We start from the raw sequence: 21056 nt of genomic DNA, 5'->3' as shown, positions 1-21056 counted from the left end.
CTGCTTCATTTTACATAAAATGGTAACTTCTAAGAACTTCACTTTACGAAACTAGCCAACATTCTTATTTAATTTACGCTTTAAACACTATTGTTAACCCTATTTACTTTGCATTTTCTACTTATATATTTCAAATTGCAAATCAACTATAGTCCATACAGTTCTTCCACCTGAGCAGTCAAGCTGTTAGAAAGGTTGACTGGCAGCTGGGATTAACTGCTTTCTGTAATTTCCTTGGTCTGAGACTTCAGTCACATGCATCTGTTTCATAGCAAATTTTACCCTCATCCAAGATTAGCAATTCTCATTTCATAGAGTCCAGATTCAACACTCAAGGTATTCAAAAATTGTTTCCAGTCAGGTGAGGTGATAACTTAAATATCCTTGCTGTGCACACAGGAAAATTTAAGCTTCTTAACTTCTATAGTGGAAATAGAAGCATGAATTTATTTGAACAAAGAACTGAGGTGGATCCTGATTACTATTTTAAGAGCACCTAGGATCTATTTAGACACAGCTTAATCCATCGCCAATACTTCATATATTCCTAAATCACAGAATTCCCACCAGACTAATAAATCTCCACAAAATGGGTTCTAAATACGTACAGGTTACTAGCATTTATCCTCAAGTGAAACTACTACAGCAAACCTTTTAGTAAATGGCTTACTGGTTCTCTGTATTCAGTATTAAGTGCAAGTATTTTACCATTCTGAAGTTAACTCTGCTATGAATCCCCAGAAGGCTTTAGACTTTTACCATCACATGCTCAGTACCAAAAATCTTCCTTCCTCATCTGGAAACACTGTCCTGTACTTAAGACTGAAAAAAAAAGAACCACTACTCAACCACAACACAGGATATTGCTGTTGCAGGTAAATTCTGCTTCTATGAATCAGGATGCATGTACAAAGTTATTACAAACTGGAATTTTTCATTAAAAGCATGAATAGGCATTCCAAGTTCTCAAAAGAGAAGAGATTCAAGACCAAGGATTGTGGTTCCATTTAGGTCTGGGCGATGCAGTTAGTCTGGACTACTATTCCTTCTAAGATATAGCCGGGAACAAGATGCACATGACTCTCACAGTTAAATTCAACCACAAAAAGGGTTTATTTTTAGTATCACATATATCTTTACTTCTGACTTGACTCAGATTTAGATGTAGAAGCTCTCAATGAAGAAAGCCGGCGCCTCTTAGCAATCTGCTCCTGGCGCTTTTCCTTGGCCTCCTGAAAAGCAAAGCAGCATGAAATAAGTAATCTTGGTGTCAGATGCTATCAAACACTTACTCTTAGTCATTAAAGCAGAATCCAGCATCCCTTCTTCCCAGACCAAAGGAATTCTACAAGTACCCAAACCCACAGAGACACGTCTCTAACTAATAGAGATCGGTGTCCAAAACTGCAGTGAAAAAAATACTAATGCAGAGCTCAGAACACACAGGAGTTCTGTCTACCTTCCATTACAGTCCAGAAGTCACAAAACATTCAAGTACTGTGCTAAACACTGTAAAGTATTGCTTCTTCAGTCACTGCTGCTTTAGGTTCAAGTGCAAACTCATCCAAACAACTTCTTGCCAAGTTACCTTCCATCCAGGCCGGCTACTGCATCCAATTCCTCTACACAATCACTCAAATGCTTGCACACCCTAGCTGACCGAGAATTAACTTGAAGTATAACTGCTACCACACAAATGTTATCATTGTCACAAGCCGTAACTGTCCATTATTTTCTCCAAAATCAGCTCTCACAAACAGACCAGACCTATTAATTGAACTCTTCCAGGACTGGCAGAAATGAATAGCAACTCTCAAAAGATGTTTGACCAGGAACATTTACGCTCACATTCAGGTATTCTTAGTCAAAATCAGCTAAGTACAGTACCATTTTAAGTGTACTGTCAGGTTTATCAAATCCCTTTAGTTTCCATAGTGCAAGATACTCTAAACAGCGAAGTTACGAGGGGTGCACGTACCTTCATCCTCTTTGCCAAGAGCTTGGCATATTCTGCTGCCTCCTCCTTGTTCTTCTGAGTGCGTTGCTTCTTCAGCGCAATACGCCTGCGCTTATGTTGCAGAACTCGAGGTGTCACCAGTCGCTGGATCTTAGGAGCCTTGGTCCTAGGTTTCTTGCCTGAAACAGAATTATGAGTCAGTAGAATCACAGAATGGCTCAGGTTGGAACCCGAAGATCATCCAGTTGGATGAGACCCCAAAAACCACCCAGTCCCAAGCCCCCTGCCATGGGCAGGGACACCTCCCACCTGACCAGGTTGCTCAAGGCCCCCAACCAGGCTGGCCTTGAACAACTCCAGGGATGGGGCATCCACAGCTTCTCTGTCCCACTGCCTCATCACCTTCACAGTGAAGAATTTCCTCCTAACATCCAATCTACATCTCCCCTCTTTTAGTTCAAAACCATTACCCTTGTCCTATCACTATCTGCCTGAAAAGAAAAAAAAAATTACTCATCTTCTTAAAACACCCCCTTTAAATATTGAAAGGCTGCACCGAGGTCTTTCAGTAGAAAGGTAGAAGTGACAAACTTCCTCCCAAAGAGACCTTAAGCCTCCTCCCCTATCTACCTTGAAAGAGAACATTACTGTAACAGCAAGTGGAACCTAACTTAGCATACTATGTACACTGTAACTTAAACGGAGTTCAGCAGGAACAGGTTTTGCAAGAAATGATTCAGTTACTGTCAGACATTAAAACTGTTTTGTTAATGCTATGTAACTGATTATCATTAATGAAACGTTAAGTAATGCATTTGTAACTCCCTCCAGTTTTGTGAAAATTCCCTGCTTCTCAGCAAGTGTGTCTTAAAACATTTCCCGTACTCCTAAAGTATTTAATGGATGTGGAAAGTCATCACTTAGCTTTCAGACCAAGCCATTGCATTTTCAGATTTAAAAAGCTCTTATAGTTCTACACAGACTCTCAAGTTTCATCTCCAGAAAACAAATCCACAAAGTCCGTAACAACCAAACAAGAATGCACACATCTATATAACTTCACTACTCAAGTGACAAGCAACTGTCTCCACCAGTCCACCAGGACCGCGTTCTTTAGTGGACAGTATAGTTCCTATGATGGAGAAAATTTCACTTTGCAGTCTTTCACCCAATAACCTTCCTTCGTGCCTGCATTTCACCATGATCTTTCTTTTCAAAATCCTCACCATTCATGTTGTTTGATCAAATGCAACAGAACCAGACATTAAATACCACAAGAAACATGCAGATAGCACAACACTGACCTCCCAAGAAAAGCTCATTTTGCAGACTGTCATAAAAGCATGGGGGAAAAGTCTTACCTATATCTGCTCTGTATTTTGTTTTCTATCTCCGCCTGATATAAATCTTTCAGTCTGGAGAAGAGGAGGCTCAGGGGAGACCTTATTGCTCTCTACAGCTACCTGAAAGGAAGCTGTGGGAGCTGGGGGCTGGCCTCTTCTCACAGGTAACTAGTGATAGGACTGGAGGGAATGGCCTCAAGTTGTGCCAGGGGAGGCTCAGGTTGGAAATGAGGAGACATTTCTTCTCAGAAAGAGCAGTCAGGTGTTGGAACAGGCTGCCCAGGGAGGTGGTGGAGTCACCGTCCCTGGGGGTGTTCAAGGAAAGGTTGGACCTGGTGCTTAGGGACGTGGTTTAGTGGGTGACATTGCTGGTGGGGGGTTGGTTAGACCTGATGATCTTGGAGGTATTTTCCAACTTTAATGATTCCACGATTCTATGAAACATTTCAGAAACATTCTATCTCTGATTTATCCTCACTTTATTAGAATTATTCTTTGATTGTTCTTAGAACCAGCAATAACATCGGAGTATATAAAACAGTTAAAAATAAATCGTGCCAAGAGATTTAGAGTCAAATGGAGGGGGATAGAAACGTGGAAAACACAGAAGTGTCAACTTCTTATCCACAAATGACAGCTGTCAAAGCTTTAATACCAGGACAGTCAACTCTTTCATCTACTACAACAGCATAAAACACACACAGCATAGTGATAGTGTAAAATGCAGGAAACTTGATACCCCTCTGCTGAGAAGTGCCCGAAAGCAAGGCAAAAGTTATGAAATCTGAGTTCTTACCCTCTTTGTTCAGAGGCTTCCTCACAACATACTGGCGGACATCATCCTCCTTAGAGAGATTGAACAGCTTGCGGATTCTGCTAGCCCTCTTGGGACCAAGACGACGAGGCACGGTTGTGTCTGTCAGCCCAGGAATATCCTTTTCACCTTTGAGAGAATGAGTTTAAACATGCTAATTAATCCTGCATCTATCAACCACCTGTTAAATTTGTGAGTAGTCCTAAGATTAAAACGCATAAAAACCAAAATACTAGATAATCCTTGGGGTATGCCTGCAGTAGTGACAACCCTGACTATGCTTTGATAATTTAATGCAACAGTATTGCTGGCAGCAATGAAAATATTTCAAGTTACAATATAACAGAAGGAATTTCAAGATGCGTTTTCACTCTAAGACCATGAAAACATTTTCATTCTACAGAACTCTGCAGCCACCAGCAAACTGGCTCTCTCCTGGTGCCTGTTTCTAGGTTTTGATTGATTCACCCAGGCTCTTACCCTTTTTCACGATGACCAAGTTCAGAACGCTCAAGTTGGCATCAACAATGCAGCCCCGGACGGATTTGCGTTTTCTTTCTCCAGTTCTCCTGGGGCGGTAGCAGGAGTGGCCCTTGCTGAGCAGAAGGCGGACGCGTCCATGAGTGAGGACACCTTGCTTCATGGGGAAGCCTTGCTTGTCATTGCCACCACTGATTCGGACAACATAGCCCTGTGAAAACAGAGAAACACACCTCTTAGTTGCTTGTGTCTCTATTACTTCCAAAAGCCGTAGAGATGCCAACATACTGCTAAGGACAGCTGCTGTACCAGTGGTTCAGGAGAAGTCACTGCTACTGCAGACACCAAGAGCTTCTTTAACCAACACCCCACCAACAGTTCAAGATTTTTGTTTAACACAGACATGAAACATATCTTTGCAAACCATGACCTATATTTACTCTACTTCTCTTCAAACCCATATCCAAGAATGGAATTCTTATTACCAATTTTGTGCAAGATCCATTGGACTAAGTTTTGTCCATCACTGTCTTTTCTTCTTCTTAACACTAAACCTAACCAAAGCCTGTAAGCATCATGAACTAGAAATCTACATTCAACACAAGAGCATGGGTTACGAATACACATGTAAAAAGAGAAAAATAGCTTTTATTTCTTCTTCTGAGGAGACAACATCAGCAAAGATTACCTTATTAAGAAGAGCGCTAGCCTAATTACTGAATTCAGTATGTATTTTAAAAGAAGCTTTCAATAAACCCATCAAATCAGTACCATGCATATACCCTAAAATATTACACCTGCACACTGCGAATAGCTCCGTACCTTAAGCAACTTGGCTACGGCTAGCACACCCTTCTGATCCTTACCTTCCACTCCTCACCAAGAGAATCAGCTGCGACCTCCGTCGCCATCCGTTTCTCATAGAACGTTCTGAGCTTGCGCTCATCGTCCACTTCAATAAGCTTCTGGCAGCCAGTGGCTGGGAAAGAGATGTTCAGCTAACAGAAGGGAAGAAACAATAAATAATGTTTCAGTTGAAAGGTCTCATACAACACATTTCATGCAAGTTTAGCCACAGATACTCATTTTACCTTAGCATTTAAAATCTAAAAGCAGCTACGAGTTTATTAGTGTTAGCTTATTAATGCTTTGCTCAGAGAACCAAACAGACCCATGCTCAATCAGATTAGCACAGCAGTAGCTCCGTAACCATTCGGAACACTACCTTTACCGCAGCAGGAACACTATCACCTCTGAGAGGGCTGCTGCCCAACGCAGCAGGATGCTGTGCCCCCCTCCTAACGCACACAACGCTAAACCAAACGCTTCAGCGCTCCGAGGCAGGGGCGCTAACCCCAGGCTAACACCCGAGCTTCCTAGGATCCGCAGCGGAGCCCCGAGCCTGGGGACCCCCCGGCACCTTCCCGGAGCCCAGCCCCGCGGCCCGGCCGGCGCCGTGCCCCGATGGCGGCCGCCATCCCCATCCCATCCCCACCCCGCCCCGCCGGCAATCCGCCGTCATCCGGCCCCCGGCAGCGCCCCGTGCCCGCCGCCGCGTCCCATCGCGCCGTGCCCGTGTCCCGCCGGGCGGCGCCGGGCCCCTTTGCGTCGCGGTGCCGCGCGGGCCCGTCGCGCCCCGCCGCGCCGCCTTACCTTCATCCTGCCCCTGCCGCGCCGCCGCCGGAAAAGGCCGCACTTCCGCTCGCCGCCCGCACATAACCCGCCAAGCCTCGCGAGAGCGCCGCGCGTCGCCGCGGGGAGCCAATGGCGAGCGCGGGTTTGCCCGTAAGGGGGCGGGGCAAAGGGGAGCTGGCAGCGCAGGAGGCAGCTTCCGGCCTGTCTGTGCCTCCTGGCGGACCCGCGCTCGGTGGTGACGCTGGGCCGGGGCCAACGTGGGCGTCCCGAGCCATGTCCCTAAGCACCAGGCCCAAGCTCTCCTTGGCACCCCCAGGGACGGTGACTCCACCACCTCCCTGGGCAGCCCGTCCCAGTGCTTGACTGCTCTTTCTGAGAGGAAATGAGTGCTCATTTCCAACCTGAACCTCCCCTGGCACAACTTGAGGCCATTCCCTCTGTTCCTATCACTGGTTACCTGTGGGAAGAGGCCGGCCCCCAGCTCCTCACGCTGTGCGAGGAACCTGAGAAGTGTTCTAATAAATTGTCAGAGGAAAATCCTGCTTGCATCTATGTCATATGATTAGGTTGTTAAAGTTTGCACAAAGCTTCTCAAAAGCTTTGCACCGACTCTTTAGGAAGGCTGTTCCTTCCAGTTTTACTTGAAGTAAGAAAAATTGCCTCTTTCACTTAAAGACAAACAGTGGCATCATAGAGACTCCTGGCTATATATCCATGCTAGAACTGAGCGTATCTGCAGTTGACATTGTTGAAGCACAAAGTGCCACTATTGTTTGCACTCGCGTTGTTTCACAGTTCCGGAGGAGAAGAGCAGGTGTTTCTGTAAATCGAGTAGCTTCCACTCAGGTAAACTTTCCTCGAATGGCAACAGAGGTCTTGGTAAATGTTGCCCTGGTTCCAGGAGTCTTTGCATGGTGGAACATGTGGCTTTCAATGGCAGCAGTTGGTAGCAGGGGTTTGTTCTCTTCTGCTGTGCTGTCCGTAACTGCTGGGAGAACAGAGGGACGGACAGACGGTCAGCTGGAAGTGTGCGTCCATCAGCCACCTCCGTGTGTGAGGTGTTTTACCTCTTGCGTAAGTAAAGAATGCAGGTTACCTGGAAGTGACCTTTCTCAGGAAGGTGATTGATGAAGTAAAAATATAACCTGAGCCTTTATATCTAAGCCTTTATATTTCACAGAGGATGTAATGCGCACCCAGCTGGCTCCCTCTTCAATACACCTGTTTATAGCTCGTGTAAAAGTCAGTACACATGCAAAGTGGGGTGAACACAGCAGCCCGCCCCCTGCGTTGCCTGCACAGGGGAACAGGAGGAGCCACCAGCTATTTTCGACCACATTTTCAGTGCATACGAAGGACGGAGGGGTGAGAGCAGGAAGGCAGGCGGCCGGGCGGGCTACATACACTGAGGAACACGCTCCTCGGAGCCGGCGAGGAAGCAGGACAGAATCGCTCCCGGGGCCCGGCCCCTGCCCGGAGAGCCGGCCCCGGGGGCAGGCGGCGGGGCGGGGGGGCGCGGCCCGGCCAAACCTCACGCAAGCCCGGGGCGCCGCCGGCCCCGCAGGCCGCGGGGGGGGGGGGGGGGGGGCGGCTGGGGAAGCGGGGCGGGAGGAGGAGGAGATAGAGGAGGAGGAGGAGGGGATAAAGCAGGAGAAGGAGGCGATAAAGCAGGAGGAGGAGGCGGAGGAGCCGTCTCGCCGTGCCGCGGCGGGGAGCCATGGGCACGCTGTTGTGGTGGGACCAGCTGCGGGCCGGCAGCTCGGAGGTGGACTGGTGCGAGGACAACTACACCATCGTGCCCGCCATCGCCGAGTTCTACAACACGGTGCGCGGCCGGGGGGCTCCGGGGGCCGGGGGGCAGCGCGTGGGTCCGGCACGCAGCCCGCCCGCCTCCTCACGCCGTGCCGCCCCGCCGGGTGCCGCCGGCTGGTACCGCCTTTGCGCGGGTGTGGGTCGCTCGGCAGTGGCGGGTCAGGGGCAGTAATGTAATTAGCGCTGCTTCTAATGAGCCGCGGTGCACCCCCGAACCCTCTCCTCCCAGCCCAGGAGCTCCCAGCCGCCGGGGAGGGATTGCAGGAGCTTATCCCCCGCAGCGGAGCCGGGCTGCCCTGTGGAGAGCATCTTGGAGGGGAGCGCCGCTCCTTGCGCCTTCTTTGTTTATCCGAGAGTTTGGCAAATTGGTCCGCCAGGGAGCGAGGTCATGCACCGGGCTTTCCGGGAGCTTGCCTTTCCGCGACGGGCAGATCAACAGGAGGGAACCCTGCAAATGACATGTCGGCATTGTTGCTCCGGGTTTTCTGCCCTGTGGTGGCTGGTGGGTGCACGGGTGGGAGCTGGGGCTTCTGCTTCGTCTGACTTTTGTATCAAAATGGTCTCTGAGTTTTTTTGCTTGTTTGTTTGTTTTCCAAATTTCATCTTTGTCTCAGCTCTCCTTCCCTTTCAAGCTGTTTTCCTTGACCGCCCACATCAGATGATAGTGCTGCGCTACAGCGAAGGAAAGAAAGAGATGCCTGGAGTGTGGCTCATGGGGAGTGCTGTGTGCTTAGAACAAGTAATTCCACTGTGCACAGTGCACACTGCTAACCTGTTGTTTCTTCTCATATTTCTGCGCCAAAGTCATCGGGGTAGCGTCTGGTCTGTGCTGCTGGAGGAGTTGGAGGGTGTGGGGGGAAACTGTCTGCTTTCTTTGTTTCTGATGTCACCATGCAAGAACCAAAAACAAAGGGAGGAAAAAGGTCAGGGTAAACAAGAAGTTTCTTGAAGAAAGTGACGCATTTCGGAGACCAGCTATGCAGGAGGATGGATATCCTTCTGACTGTGCGGAGCTGATTAGCTGTGGCAAAGAAGTTTGCAACATGCTAGGAGCTGCAGGCACGTCCAGGTGAATAACTGAGCTTTCAGACAGATTAGCAGAGACACATACTGAAAAGTTTGCCCTGAAGCCCCTCGTATTGCAGCAGCTGTGTACAAACCAGCAAGCTGTACACCGAAGGGGTGTGGTGGAAAGGCTGTGTTGAGGGTAAACATATTTCACTTCTCTTCAGTAGTGAAGTCATTGTGATGGACTGACTTCTGTGTTTGCAGATTCTGAAAATTAAGAGTGTTGGATTCGCAGTGAATTGATGGGCTTGGGTGACTGCATCCTGAAAAGACAGATGCTGGCAGGGGAGTAGGGAAGATTTCTCCTGCTCTGACAGGCACTCTAAGGGGAGCCTGAATTTTATTCCTTCTGAGATGGCTCAATTCTGACCCAAAACCTTTTTAAGTTTCAGGTCGGACTCTTCAGCAGACATGAATCTGGTATCTGTGTCTTCAAGCTGTAGACTAAAACCTTGCTAATCCGCATTTTAAACTGTCACAGCTAAGGTCAGAGTTGTAGTTGTGGTCTCATGCAGTATACATGTAAGCATGGAACTGGAACAGCTTATTTGGAACGTATTTAGGAAGATCAATTTAATTATTCTTCTGGGTCCCAGTCTTAACATTTTGCATAAATTTAACATGATCTAGTTAAAAAGCAAATCAAAATGCTCATCAGGATTAAATCAGTGGGAGAATAGCTGTTTGGAGGTTTTTTTACAAATTGATCATACCAATTTTTTAAAACGTACAGTAGTCTGATGTGATTTTATGTTACACGCTCTAAGTGAAGAGACCATGAAAATTTTCATAACTCAAAAGAATAGTTATAGGAAGACCTGTTTTTTTTTTTATTAGTTTCAGAAAAAAAAAATCCTGATGAAATGTAACCCTACTCTAAAACATGAACAACTGCCTCCATATGCTCAAAAGAAGCTACCACTTGTGGGGGTATTGCAAAAAAAAAAAAAGTATTGTTTGTGTTTTAAACACCTGAAAACTGTAACATTTTTCTGTTACCAGTGAAGCTCATACTTTGCAGTTCAGTTTGTTGCATTCAGTTGTGCATATTATACATATTTCTTGCCAAATTTCCATTTTAAGAGAAAATTTCCAGTGTTCTTATTCCTCTTCTGTTCCCTGCTAGTAAGGAGATAAATGTTTTTTCAAAAAAATACTAAACTGTCTTAGGAGTGTGAAAGCATTTTTATATTCTGGTGGCATTTTTTTAACTACAGAAGTCTTTCAGCACTTGTGAGTGGCGTGCTCTTGAGAAGCTGAAGATGCAAAGCCTCTAATCTCACTGCAGATTTGCTTTGTCTGTTTTTGCTTCCTTCTCACAGAGAGGTAGTGCTACATGTTGCCTTAGTGGCCGAATGATGCAGCTACTGGCTGGGAGTCTTACCAAATAGTAAATAATACTTAATCTTTGGTAGGACTGCGGAAAACATCACGAGTCAGGACTGTGGCCAGATGTGAGCAAAGTTATGTGGTCACGATCTGAGCTGGGCTCTGGCATTCCATCTGCGGCCTGTGTCCTATATTACTTTCATACAAGCAGATAGCTGAAAATTAAAACTAAAGGTCCAGAATTGTATAAAGGCAGAGGATGGACTTTTATTGATGGGCTACTTACCCTTTTTCCAGAACTGTAATTTTGAATTGTTGCCTTGTGCAGATCCTAAAAGAAATTGGCAGTACTCCAGTTCTTAGATTATCAAATAATCAAATCATCTTAGATTATCAAATCATACAGGCCAATCATGTGTTAGGTCAGAAATTTCATATGCAAAATGCTTTCTGAAACCAGAGACCAATGGATAAGTGCCTCACTGGCTTGGGAAGGATGGTGTTAATAGTTGTGTTATATCTAGGGGTGTAGTTCTTGTAGGGAGCTGAGCTGATACCAGGGAATGAAAAGCAGCAGGTCAGTTCTGATGTTGAACTATTTGGTTCTGAACTTAAGCTATATATTTCAGAAGTGTTCCAGAGCTCTGATTTGAATATAACTTGTGGAAATTACTATGTGTGGAATATAAGAAACAGAACTAAGCTATTGCATGAAAGAGAGACATGAGTATCATGGTTTTTTGTAAACTTATTAGGAAAGAGTTTCAGTTCCAGAATTATTTCATCTTTTACAACGATATGAAATATTCCTGGTGGCCACTGTAATTAATATAAATCACGGTCAAGTTCCAGGTTGGTGGGGTCTTCTTGGATTTGCAGGCAGTACTTTAGCATGAACAGGAGGAGTTCAGTGCCAGAAGAGCATTGCTGTAGGGCAGAAGCATTCCTTTGTTATCTACTCAGTGATGTAAACCTGCGTTGTTACAGGTGTGGCAAGTAGTTGTATTTCCTTTGTTACCTTGTTTCTAGGCAGAATAAGGACTTTCTAGCCTAACTTTTATATGCTGTGATTGCCTAAGCTGATTTATTTCACTGGTTAGTTCAAGTTGTAGAGATGAAAAGTGTTTCTTTCACACTCCCTAGTTTGTAACTATCTTTTTAATTTTTTTAATTTTTTTTTTTCTCTCGTTGATACTTCTCATTGACCTAACTGTGGCTAAAATCTGAAAATGTATAGAGCACTCTGAGGTCCCCAGAGGACTTGCTCGTATTATATCATCCCTGTTACCAGTCATTGTATATGTTTCTGACTTTTTAGGGAGTAAGGAGAGCCCTCCCACTCCAAGCTTGTAAAAGCAGGTAAAACACCAGAATTCTGGTCTATGACTGTGTTCCAGATGTTGCTATAGGTCTCTGCTGCACAAAGGTGGGTAGTTTTTATGCGAACAGAAGATGCTTTGACTAATCTTTTGACTAACTTTTTGACTTTTGACTAAGCCTGATCAGTTGAATGTGTAGGTTTTATGTGACTTAAGCAGATTCATCCACCTCTTAAAATCCGCTTTAGAACATTTTTCTATAAATAACTCTTTGCTCTTTACCTTGTCTCCTCAGGGATATACTGTGTCCTGCGCTCTGGCATTGCCAGGTGCCTCCCACCTGGCAATTTGTTCACTTTAATTTGTGAACCACGAAGGCAGAAATTGCCACCTTGGTGGCTGAAGGATTTCTGTCAGAGGAGTCCTCGTATTGCTGCTGGGGAGGTGCTTGGTCTGTGGCACTGCTCATCAGTCAGTGCCCCGGCGGCTTTTTCCCGTCTGGTTTGTGAGGCTGATTTCCTGCTTCTTCAGCTGTCGGAAAGGGAGAGAGGATTCATCAGAGGACAGTTTGTGAAGAAGCTTGAAAGAAACTGGTAGGGCTCTGGCCTTCCCAGCAGCAGTGGGCAGCGTTTACCACAGGCTAGAGAAGTTGGAGAGGCAGGCGGACTAAGCCAGCTGTCCGAAGCTGAGCAGTGTGAATGCCCCCTGTGAAAACGTGTGGGTCTGTGAGGGGCCCCGTCTGTGACAAAACAAGCTGTAGGAGCTGGTAACTGGCAGAAGGATTTCACCTTTCCCTACGCTGGTTTAGAAGGGCAGCCCAGTGGCCACTGGTGTTTCCCCAGGCTGACTGGCAGCCCGCCTGCAGGGAGCGTGGTGGCTTCTCCTCTTTGTGGCAGGCCTCGTGCCTGTTGCCTAGAAAAGCAGCCAAGATCTTTCTGTCCTCTTTCTGGCCGTCCCCTCCCTTCTCTTGCCCTCGCCAGCAGCTGCCAGGCAACGAGGTGCTTGTAGCAGTGAAATTACCTGTGCACTTAATGCAGCATTAGGACACGCGCTGCTGTGGATGTGATTTTGCTGAAATGTCAAAAGAACAAGATGGTGGTTTCTGTTGACAGGAAAATTTCTCCCTGCTGTTTTTCTGGTGGCTTCTCTAGCTTTATTTTATGTAGAGAAGATGTAGGATTTTACAGCTCTAAACTGAGCATGGTAGATGTTTCTAAGTATTTCATATTTCACTTGAATGAAATCTAGCCAAGAATTTTGAAGGAAATGCAGCTTGTCTATGAGGAGGTGTCTTTAGTGTGAGGGAAGGTGTCATGCATGAAGTAGGCAGCGCTGAGAAACTGCTCCTGTAGTTATTGTCATTTTGAGTGCCAGCTAGGAGTATGATTTGATGAGTCTCACAAATGTTAAATGAGACGTGTTGGTCTTAATCATTGCAGCCTCTGCTCTCATGCTGGCAGAGACAGTGTTGAGTGGTGGACAGTAGCTGAATGAACAAATGCCTTCTTTGTATGCCATTCATGAATGCTTTTGCATTAGATTTTTGTTAGTGTCAGTAAAAGTCTGTAAGTTTCTGAGGAAAGGGGATCTGTCCCAAAGGAGCGCTGTTATCTCAGAGTTGTTTTACATGTCCATTTTAGGGGAATATTGCTGGGAACAATTTTGTCTTGTGCCTGGGATAGGTGTGGGGAATGTGAGGAAACCAAGGTTTGGGAGCTCATCCTTGTCTCCCTGTTCCGTTGTGAGGCAGCAGTACAGTCTTTCCATAGCTGCTTGGTTAAACTTGGGCCACGGCTGGCCCTCAGCACAGGCAGCCCTTTACCAAGAGAGCCACGTGATACTGCAGTGACAGCTCCTGGTAATCACAGGTAGAGTATTTTCTAACTAAAGAACAGTGCTTTGGCTTGTTGGTAAGCAAGAGGAAATATGTCTTTGTTCCAGTCTTACATATTAAATTTAAAAACAGTTAGCAGTGGTCTGAATTACCTCTTCACTTTCCTGTAACTTGTTTTCAGTCATATTCAGTTGTTTATGTAATGGAGAACCAAGAGAAAAAAACGAACTGTAAAAACATTTACAACTTCAGGCTTGCTTTACCCTACAAAATGAAGGTTCTAACTCTTTTAGCTTAACTTGGTATTTCAGACCTGCCAGACCATAGGTATTGTTCAGTGACTCGACTTCAATAAAACTTACTACCCCCTTTTTTGCATGCTGAATTTGACAACTGTTGAGAGGAGTGTTCACTTGCTAGAGTTCCCTGTTTACTGTTGTAGGCTTCATGAATTGCAACAGTCCAAGTATTTGTATATCCTCACTAAAATTGCTCTGGGAATAGACTGGAAAGGTGATTTAAAGATGTGACTAACCACACTTTACATTGTTTGTGGTTTTTATGCTATTTTTAGTTGAATGAAATTAAACAAAGTGTATTGATGCTTTGCAAAAACAGTTCATCTTTGACAGAAACTGAGGGCCATAATTTGTTGAGCTGTGGCGTCATTGGATGACAGTATTTTTGTGGATGTCTTAGTCTGTAGATATTAAATATTTGCTAATTTTCTATCTTTGTGGTACTCTTTTATTTTCCCAGATAAGCAACGTGTTGTTTTTTGTTTTACCACCCATATGTATGTGCTTATTCCGTCAATATGCAACCTGCTTCAACAGTGGAATATATTTAATATGGACTCTGCTAGTTGTGGTCGGTAAGTTGATTAGTCTCTGTTTGTCTGCGTGTGCACGAACTGAGAGGAAATTAGTTTTTCCTGCTTGCGCATGATTGTTGCTGCAAAACAAAGCAGTACTGACGTCTGCAGAGGAGTTCGCTTGTACTTGCTTGAAGCTAGAGCACATGTAGTTTCTGAAAGGAAAATGCTTTTTGCAGTTTGAGGTTGGAGGGTTCTTTGACCTTAGTTCTGTTCCCTTCCTGTCTTTCCTTTGCACAACTTCTTTTACTTGTATCTGGGCTTACTCTAGAGCAGTGCTGACCCTCCATTCTCTGATGCTGTTGAATAAAAGATTAATGAGAGTGCTCATCAAAACTGGAGAGGATAAAAGATCTTGCTATGTATCGAGACATTTTAATAGTAGACCCAAAGGTTTACCCATTTTGTATATGGGAAATTTTTAGGCCTTTTCAATTGTAAAGGCATTGGGAAGTTGTAAAGGGATACTCAAAGCCCTGTGGGGAAGTTTGCTACTTTCCACATGTAAACTTGTATCACAGAGTAGTCATCGCATTCTGCTTTCCACATTTGTGTTATCCTTTCTTGTGCTATTGAGAAAATTCAGAAGAAGCATTTGAATTTATTATTTCTTTCTTTGTTTTTGCATTTAACTTTACTACCTTTTTTTTTTTTTTTTGCATGCATTTACTTTTCTAGCAGGATATGGCATCTGTAGCTTCTGCTTTTGTAATGCGTTTGTTTTGTAATTATTATGAGGTGCTGATGATTTGGATTGCTTTTCTAGGAAAGCTGGTGATTTTTTTTTTCCTTTTCTAGACCAAATGGTATCAACCATTTGCTATGCAGTCCTGATCATGAGCAGTGGCTTTCATTCTGTACAGCACTGTAACTATTGATTGTAATTTTTGCCTGACTTTTCCAGGAATTGGATCCGTTTACTTTCATGCCACCCTCAGTTTCCTGGGCCAGATGCTGGATGAGCTGGCTATTCTCTGGGTGCTGATGTGTGCTCTTGCCATGTGGTTCCCTAGGAGATACCTACCAAGAGTTTTTCGGAATGACAGGTAATCATGTGATGTGGTACATATTCCTGTCTCTTGAAACATTTCACATAGTCCTCCGTGCCATGACACTGAGAGATCATCCAACCTTACCACTGCTGCCATTATCTTTTCTCACTCAATTTTCCTCCAGTTGCTTATATCTCATCTTATTTTGTTCTTTGGAAGTCCTGAGTCTATAGTTCTTGATGGTGGGTTTTATGCCATGTAACTTCAGATTCTGGAGTCCAGTGCCTCTGGAAGTGCCTGTCCTTTTAATTCTGGAAAGACACATTTGTATGATTAGTTTGTTATACTATTAGTTTGTTGCAGCTAAAAAATAAAGCAACAGAAACCCGCTTTCTCTCTTCCTTTTATATAGCCTAGAGTGTACATATGAGCGAACCTATGGAATTCAGCTTAATTTTCATCTGAACTTCTAAGCCAGTGGTTAAAAGTACTTTTTAAGTAAAGGCTGCACGTGGTGTTTGTTTAGAAGTCTCTTGTTGCTGCAAAGGGTTTTTTTCTTTATTGCAGAGTTAAAATAAAAAGCATTGTAGGCAGTTTAAAGAATCTGTTTGTGATTTGTTCCCCCCAAAAATGTATGCTGTAACCTTTGTGCATATTGCTTTTCTATGCATAAAGTAATTGAGGTTATGGAGAGGTTTGAATCACATCACCAATGTCCTGCTCTCTGAAAACTGCTAAGGCCTAAGGCTTCTACCTCTAGCATTCTCATACTATTGTTGTCTTCTTTTTTTACTTTCCCTTCTCTTTTTCCTTGACATATACCCAGTTAGAAGTTGCTGGGGTCAGGGGTCAGTAGGGAAGGTTGGTGCCTGTATTGACTATTCTTTAAAATAACTTGCACTGAGAAAAGTATATGTTGAATTACAGTGCATAGACTATAGTCTAATGGTTTTGTCAAGTTAGTGTGAATTTAGTACTTCTGCATATTGCTATTTTAATGGTGTACAGTGCTATTACAGGACCCTCTCAGCTTAAGAGGCCAACAAGTTTTACTGGGGTTATTTGGTAGATAAAATATCTTTTACTTTAAATACTTCAAATAAAGGGCAGTTCTGTCTCTTGAAGAATTTTTCAGACTGCATGTAAATTATTCCTCAAAAGCCTAATGGAATTCTTGTATGTAATCTATCACTACCTTCTGCTAGTTTGCTTAGCAGATTTGTAGTATTGCCCACAAAGTTAAACTGTATTTTCAAAAACGGAATAGTAGCATTTCTGGGGTGAAATCCTGTTTCTGTTGAACTTGTTGGTAAAACTGTAAATAATTATCTGCCAGGTTATAACAGACCCATAAAAATACTGAGGTGCGATGAAGGATGTCTCTCATCCTAAATTTCTCAGAATAGTTCCTACCTAGAGTCTGCCAGGGAGATTACTTGTTAAGGTCTTGATTCCTTTCCAAGTGTACAGAGTTACTTGGGGGGGCAAAAAAGCCTAACCCAGAACAGGTCTGATTTACACACACACACGCATGCATATACGTATGCACACATATATGTATTTTTATATGTTTTGCTTTGCCTAACTTATTCTTCTAGAATAATACCTCTATTCTTCTAGAAATATACTAGTTCTCTGCTGTGGTCTTTACATTCTTCATCCTCATTGCACTCAGATTTTTAATGTTGAAAATGTTACCATCTACCACAACTGATTCGTGGCGTCTTCAGTCATTAAGGCACTTACATCAGATAAAAACTTCCTACTTAAGTAACTTTTTGCCTTCCAGTAAAAATAAAATGTTTAAAGCAAAATGTACATGTAATGAGCTTGGTGAACATGAGGGTGATGACACTGGTGGCCAGGGAATGGTGCTGTACAAATATGCTGAGACCCTACTTGAAACTTAGAACTAAGGAGAGAAGAGCCATCCTTCAAATCAACTAGTTTGATACAGCTGTGGGACTGTAGTTCAGGGGCAGCATGATGAATCTCTGTCTGCCATAGTTCTGCCACATTCTAGAAATGGGTTGTTTAAATTCCAAATTTGAAGTTTAAACAATTAATATATGTTTAATTTCAAAGTTGTCAGGCTGTCTATACATGGCCCAACTGTGATTTCGTTTATGCTAAGAATATACCAAACAGACTGCAACCTGTCTCTAGAAGCTGGGACATTAGTAATAATAATAATAAAAAATAATCTTAAAAATCAATGTTGAAAGCATGAAGAAGGATAACACAAAACTGCTTTGAGGAAGTACAGTGCTGGTACAGAGATTGTCTTGTTCTTGACTTCTTGCATGAGAAGGAAAATGGGAGTGGGATCTTAGTATTTTGAAACCAGTGATTAATGTGAGTCTCTGTGTGTGCATGTGTGTGTATACATGTACATGGCTGCTTCAGAAGACTAGTCAGGAAAAGGTTTATCTATATCATTAACGCTGTATGCATACAAGCCAGCGCAGGATCCACATGCACCGTATGCAGTCATTGCACTTTCTGAACACACCTAAAGAAACCTAAGTTTTGTTACACTGCTAGAGTCATACTAAGATTTCTAGTTTTACTAATTAAAAGCTTGGAATTAAAAATACTTTCTCTCCGCCCCCCCCCCCCCCCCCCCCAAAAAAAAAAAAAAAACCTCTTCAGGAGCAGGTTTAAAGCTGCTGTGGGTGTCCTGTCTGGAGTTACTACCTGCCTTGCCTTCATTAAGCCTGCCATCAACAACATCTCACTAATGACTCTGGGTGTTCCCTGCACAGCTTTGCTCATTGCTGAGCTGAAGAGGTGAGTATGTTTCTCCTGACTACAGTTTTGTCTTCAGAGATCCTTAGGCCACCATATGATGATAGAGTAGATCTGGCTTCGGTGCTTATGAGAGCGGAGCAGAAATGCTTCTCCCTCATAGAGATCTGGTATAAGCTTGCTCTGCCAGTTCAGACATTTTTGGCAAGGATTTTTTTTTTCCGTAGGTGAATATACTGGGTCGGATATTGTCTGTCTTCTTGCAGCATATCTCTTCCTTTGACCTGTTCTAACTCAAATTTGTTTATTGTGGAATCGTGGCAAGAGTTTTGCTCCAGTGACAGCTTTTCTGCTGTAAAGTCTGCATAGGGGTGAGATAATCACAGTCTGGGTACTGGAGGGAACAGGGTTTGAGGCTCAAGCATGCATGGAAGATGTGCCAGCTCTCAAAGCTTATTGTGAGTCTTCAGTACTTTTTTTCTAACACAGGTAATATGATGGTGTCAGGCCAACAAAGATAAAGTTAATCACTAGGTTGCAGAGGATAGCTACCTGTCAGGGCTTTAGACATTATGAAACCAGAATGCAAATTGAGAAGAATCTGAGACTGGTCTTAAGGTTTGAAAGAGTCCTACCTACCATGATAACAGCACCAGGAGCTGCGTGTTTTTTGCATCTTCTGACCTGCTGCAAAAAGGACAAAGCAAAGATCAGGATATGAACTCCTCCTTTCCCACTCTTCTCCAGTCTGAGAAGGATTGCACAACTTAGGTTGGCTCTTAGATATACATACAGCTAGACAAATATGTATTGTTGTAGGTGAACAATTGCCTTATTGGTCAGGCTAAAAGGGTTATAGTAAATGGGGTTACATCAGGCTGACAGCCAGTCCCTGGTGGTATTCTGCAGGGTTCCATTATGGGACCAGTTCTCTTCAATGTTTTCATAAATGACTTGGATGTAGGACTTGAAAGTACACTAAGTTTGCAGATGACACTAAATGGGGAAGAACTATTGATTCCCTCAGGGTAGGGAGGCCTTTCAGAGAGATCTTGACAAATTAGGGGGCTGCACAGTCAACAACAATATAAAGTTTAACAACAGCAAGTGCTGAATTCTGTACCTGGGACAGGGCAAGCCTGGTTGTGCGTACAGACTGGGGAACAAGAGACTGGAGAGCAGTCCCACAGAAAGGGATCCAGAGTTCTTGTTGGTGTCAAGTTGAACATGAGCCAGCAGTGTGCTGGGGCAGCCAGGAGGGCCAGCTGTGCCCTGGGGTGCATCAGGCACGGCATCGCTAGCCGGTCGAGGGAAGGGACTGTCCTGCTCTGCTATGCGCTGGTGCAGCCTCACCTTGAGTACTGTGTGCAGTTTTGCGTGCCACAGTGTAAGAAGGGCATAAAAGTATTAGAGAGTGTTCAAAGCAGTGCTGTGAAGATGGTGAAAGTCTAGAGGGGAAGATGTGGGGAGCAGCTGAGGTGCCTTGGTTTGTTCATCCCAGAGCAGAGGAGGCTGAGGGGAGGCCTCATGGCAGCCTGCAGCTTCCTCAAAAGAGGAGTTGAGGGGCAGGTGCTGAGCTCTACTATCTGGGGACAGCAACAGGACCCTGTATTGGATTTATGTGTCAAAGTTTTGGTAGCAGGGGGCTGCAGGGGTGGCCTCTGTGAGAAAAATCCAGCGGCTGCCCCATGTTAGATGAGGGCCAGTTTCAGACGGCTCCAAAAGGGACCCGCTGCTGGCCAGAGCCAAGCCAAGAAGCGATGTTGTTTGCACCTCTGTGAGAGCAGATTGAAGAAAAGGAAAATAACCTGCTGCACAACAGCAGCTGGGAGAGAGGAGTGAGAACCAGCCCTGCAGCCCCCCAGGTCAGTGCAGCAGGAGGGCAGGAGGTGCTCCAGGCACGCAGCAGCAGTTCCCCTGCGGCCTGTGGAGAGGCCCCTGGTGGAGCAGGCTGTCCCCCTGCAGCCCATGGGTCCCACACGGAGCAGATCTCCACGCTGCAGCCCGTGGAGGAGCCCCCGGTGGAGCAGGTGGATGTGGCCTGGAGGAGGCTGCGGCCCATGGAGAGCCCCCGCAGGAGCAGGCCCCGGGCCGGAGCTGCAGCCCGTGGAGAGGAGCCCACGCAGGAGCAGGGGGTCTGGGGGGAGCTGCCGCCCGTGGGGGACCCGTGCTGGAGCAGTTTGCTCCTGGGGGATGGACCCCGTGGTACGGAGCCGTGTGGGAGCAGTGCTTGAAGAGCTGCTGCCTGTGGGCAGCCCCCGCAGGCTCAGTTCGGGCAGGACGGCATCCCGTGGGAGGGACCCCACGGGGAGCAGGGGCAGAGAGGGACCGTGAGGGAGCGGCGGAGACGAAATGTCAGGGACTGACCGCAGCCCCCATTCCGCTGTGCTGCTCAAGGAGGGCGTAGGAGAGGGTGGATCTGGGAGGAAGGTGTTTTTATTTATTTTTTTTGAGTCACTACTCTAGCTTGTTAGTAATAGGTAATAAATTACGTTAATCTTGCTTATGCTGAGTCTGTTTTGCCCCTGACAATAACTGTTGAGTGATCTTCCTGTCCTTATCTCAACCCTTGAGCCCCTTCAATCGTAAATGGGAATATACCCTTTCCCTTTGAGGAGGTGGAGTGACAGAGTGGCCATGGTAGAGCATAGCTGCTCAGCTGAGTAAAAGTATCACAGACCTGAGGCAATGGCATGGAGCTGGGACAGGGGAGGGTCAGGCTGGGTGTTAGGGAAAGGTTCTGCACCCAGAGGGTGGTCGGGCACTGGGACAGGCTCCCCAGGAAGGTGATCATGGCACTGAGCCTGTTGGAGTTCAGGAAGCGTTTGGATGATGCTCAGACATATGGTCT

At 45.2% G+C, this 21056-nt stretch overlaps 2 protein-coding genes across 6 annotated transcripts in view; one reads left to right on the top strand and one right to left on the bottom strand.

Annotated features, from left to right (window-relative positions):
- Positions 1-1089: 1089 nt before the first annotated feature.
- Positions 1090-6352, bottom strand: RPS6 (ribosomal protein S6). Its single transcript, XM_083817119.1, has 6 exons — positions 6248-6352; positions 5461-5592; positions 4595-4805; positions 4097-4243; positions 1979-2136; positions 1090-1232 (listed from the first exon to the last, which is right to left on the bottom strand). Exons 1-6 carry the CDS (start codon positions 6251-6253, stop codon positions 1137-1139), a joined length of 750 nt encoding a protein of 249 aa, XP_083673245.1. The 5' UTR covers positions 6254-6352; the 3' UTR covers positions 1090-1136.
- A 151-nt stretch (positions 6353-6503) lies between these two features.
- The window catches only part of ACER2 (alkaline ceramidase 2), a 28160-nt gene continuing 13607 nt past the window's right edge, over positions 6504-21056 (top strand). Inside the window, exons 1-4 of one of the 5 annotated variants that reach the window (XM_083817114.1) lie at positions 7403-7594; positions 14351-14465; positions 15370-15511; positions 18110-18247. In XM_083817114.1, the coding sequence (XP_083673240.1) occupies positions 7418-7594; positions 14351-14465; positions 15370-15511; positions 18110-18247 (572 nt within the window). In that variant the 5' untranslated portion in view covers positions 7403-7417. The other 4 variants (XM_083817116.1, XM_083817115.1, XM_083817118.1 and 1 more) reach the window with 4 other exon arrangements.

Source organism: Anser anser (genome assembly GCF_964211835.1).
Source record: "Anser anser genome assembly, chromosome: Z".
Classification (NCBI taxonomy): domain Eukaryota; kingdom Metazoa; phylum Chordata; class Aves; order Anseriformes; family Anatidae; genus Anser; species Anser anser.
This window is presented reverse-complemented; position numbering and strand designations above follow the sequence as displayed.

Excerpts from the sequence above, each read along its gene's own strand:
- RPS6 (XM_083817119.1), bottom strand. Across the intron at positions 4,806-5,460 it reads CTCTTGGTGAGGAGTGGAAG|GGCTATGTTGTCCGAATCAG; the intron begins GTAAGGATCAGA and ends CTGTTTTCACAG. Across the intron at positions 4,244-4,594 it reads CTTGGTCATCGTGAAAAAGG|GTGAAAAGGATATTCCTGGG; the intron begins GTAAGAGCCTGG and ends ATTCTCTCAAAG.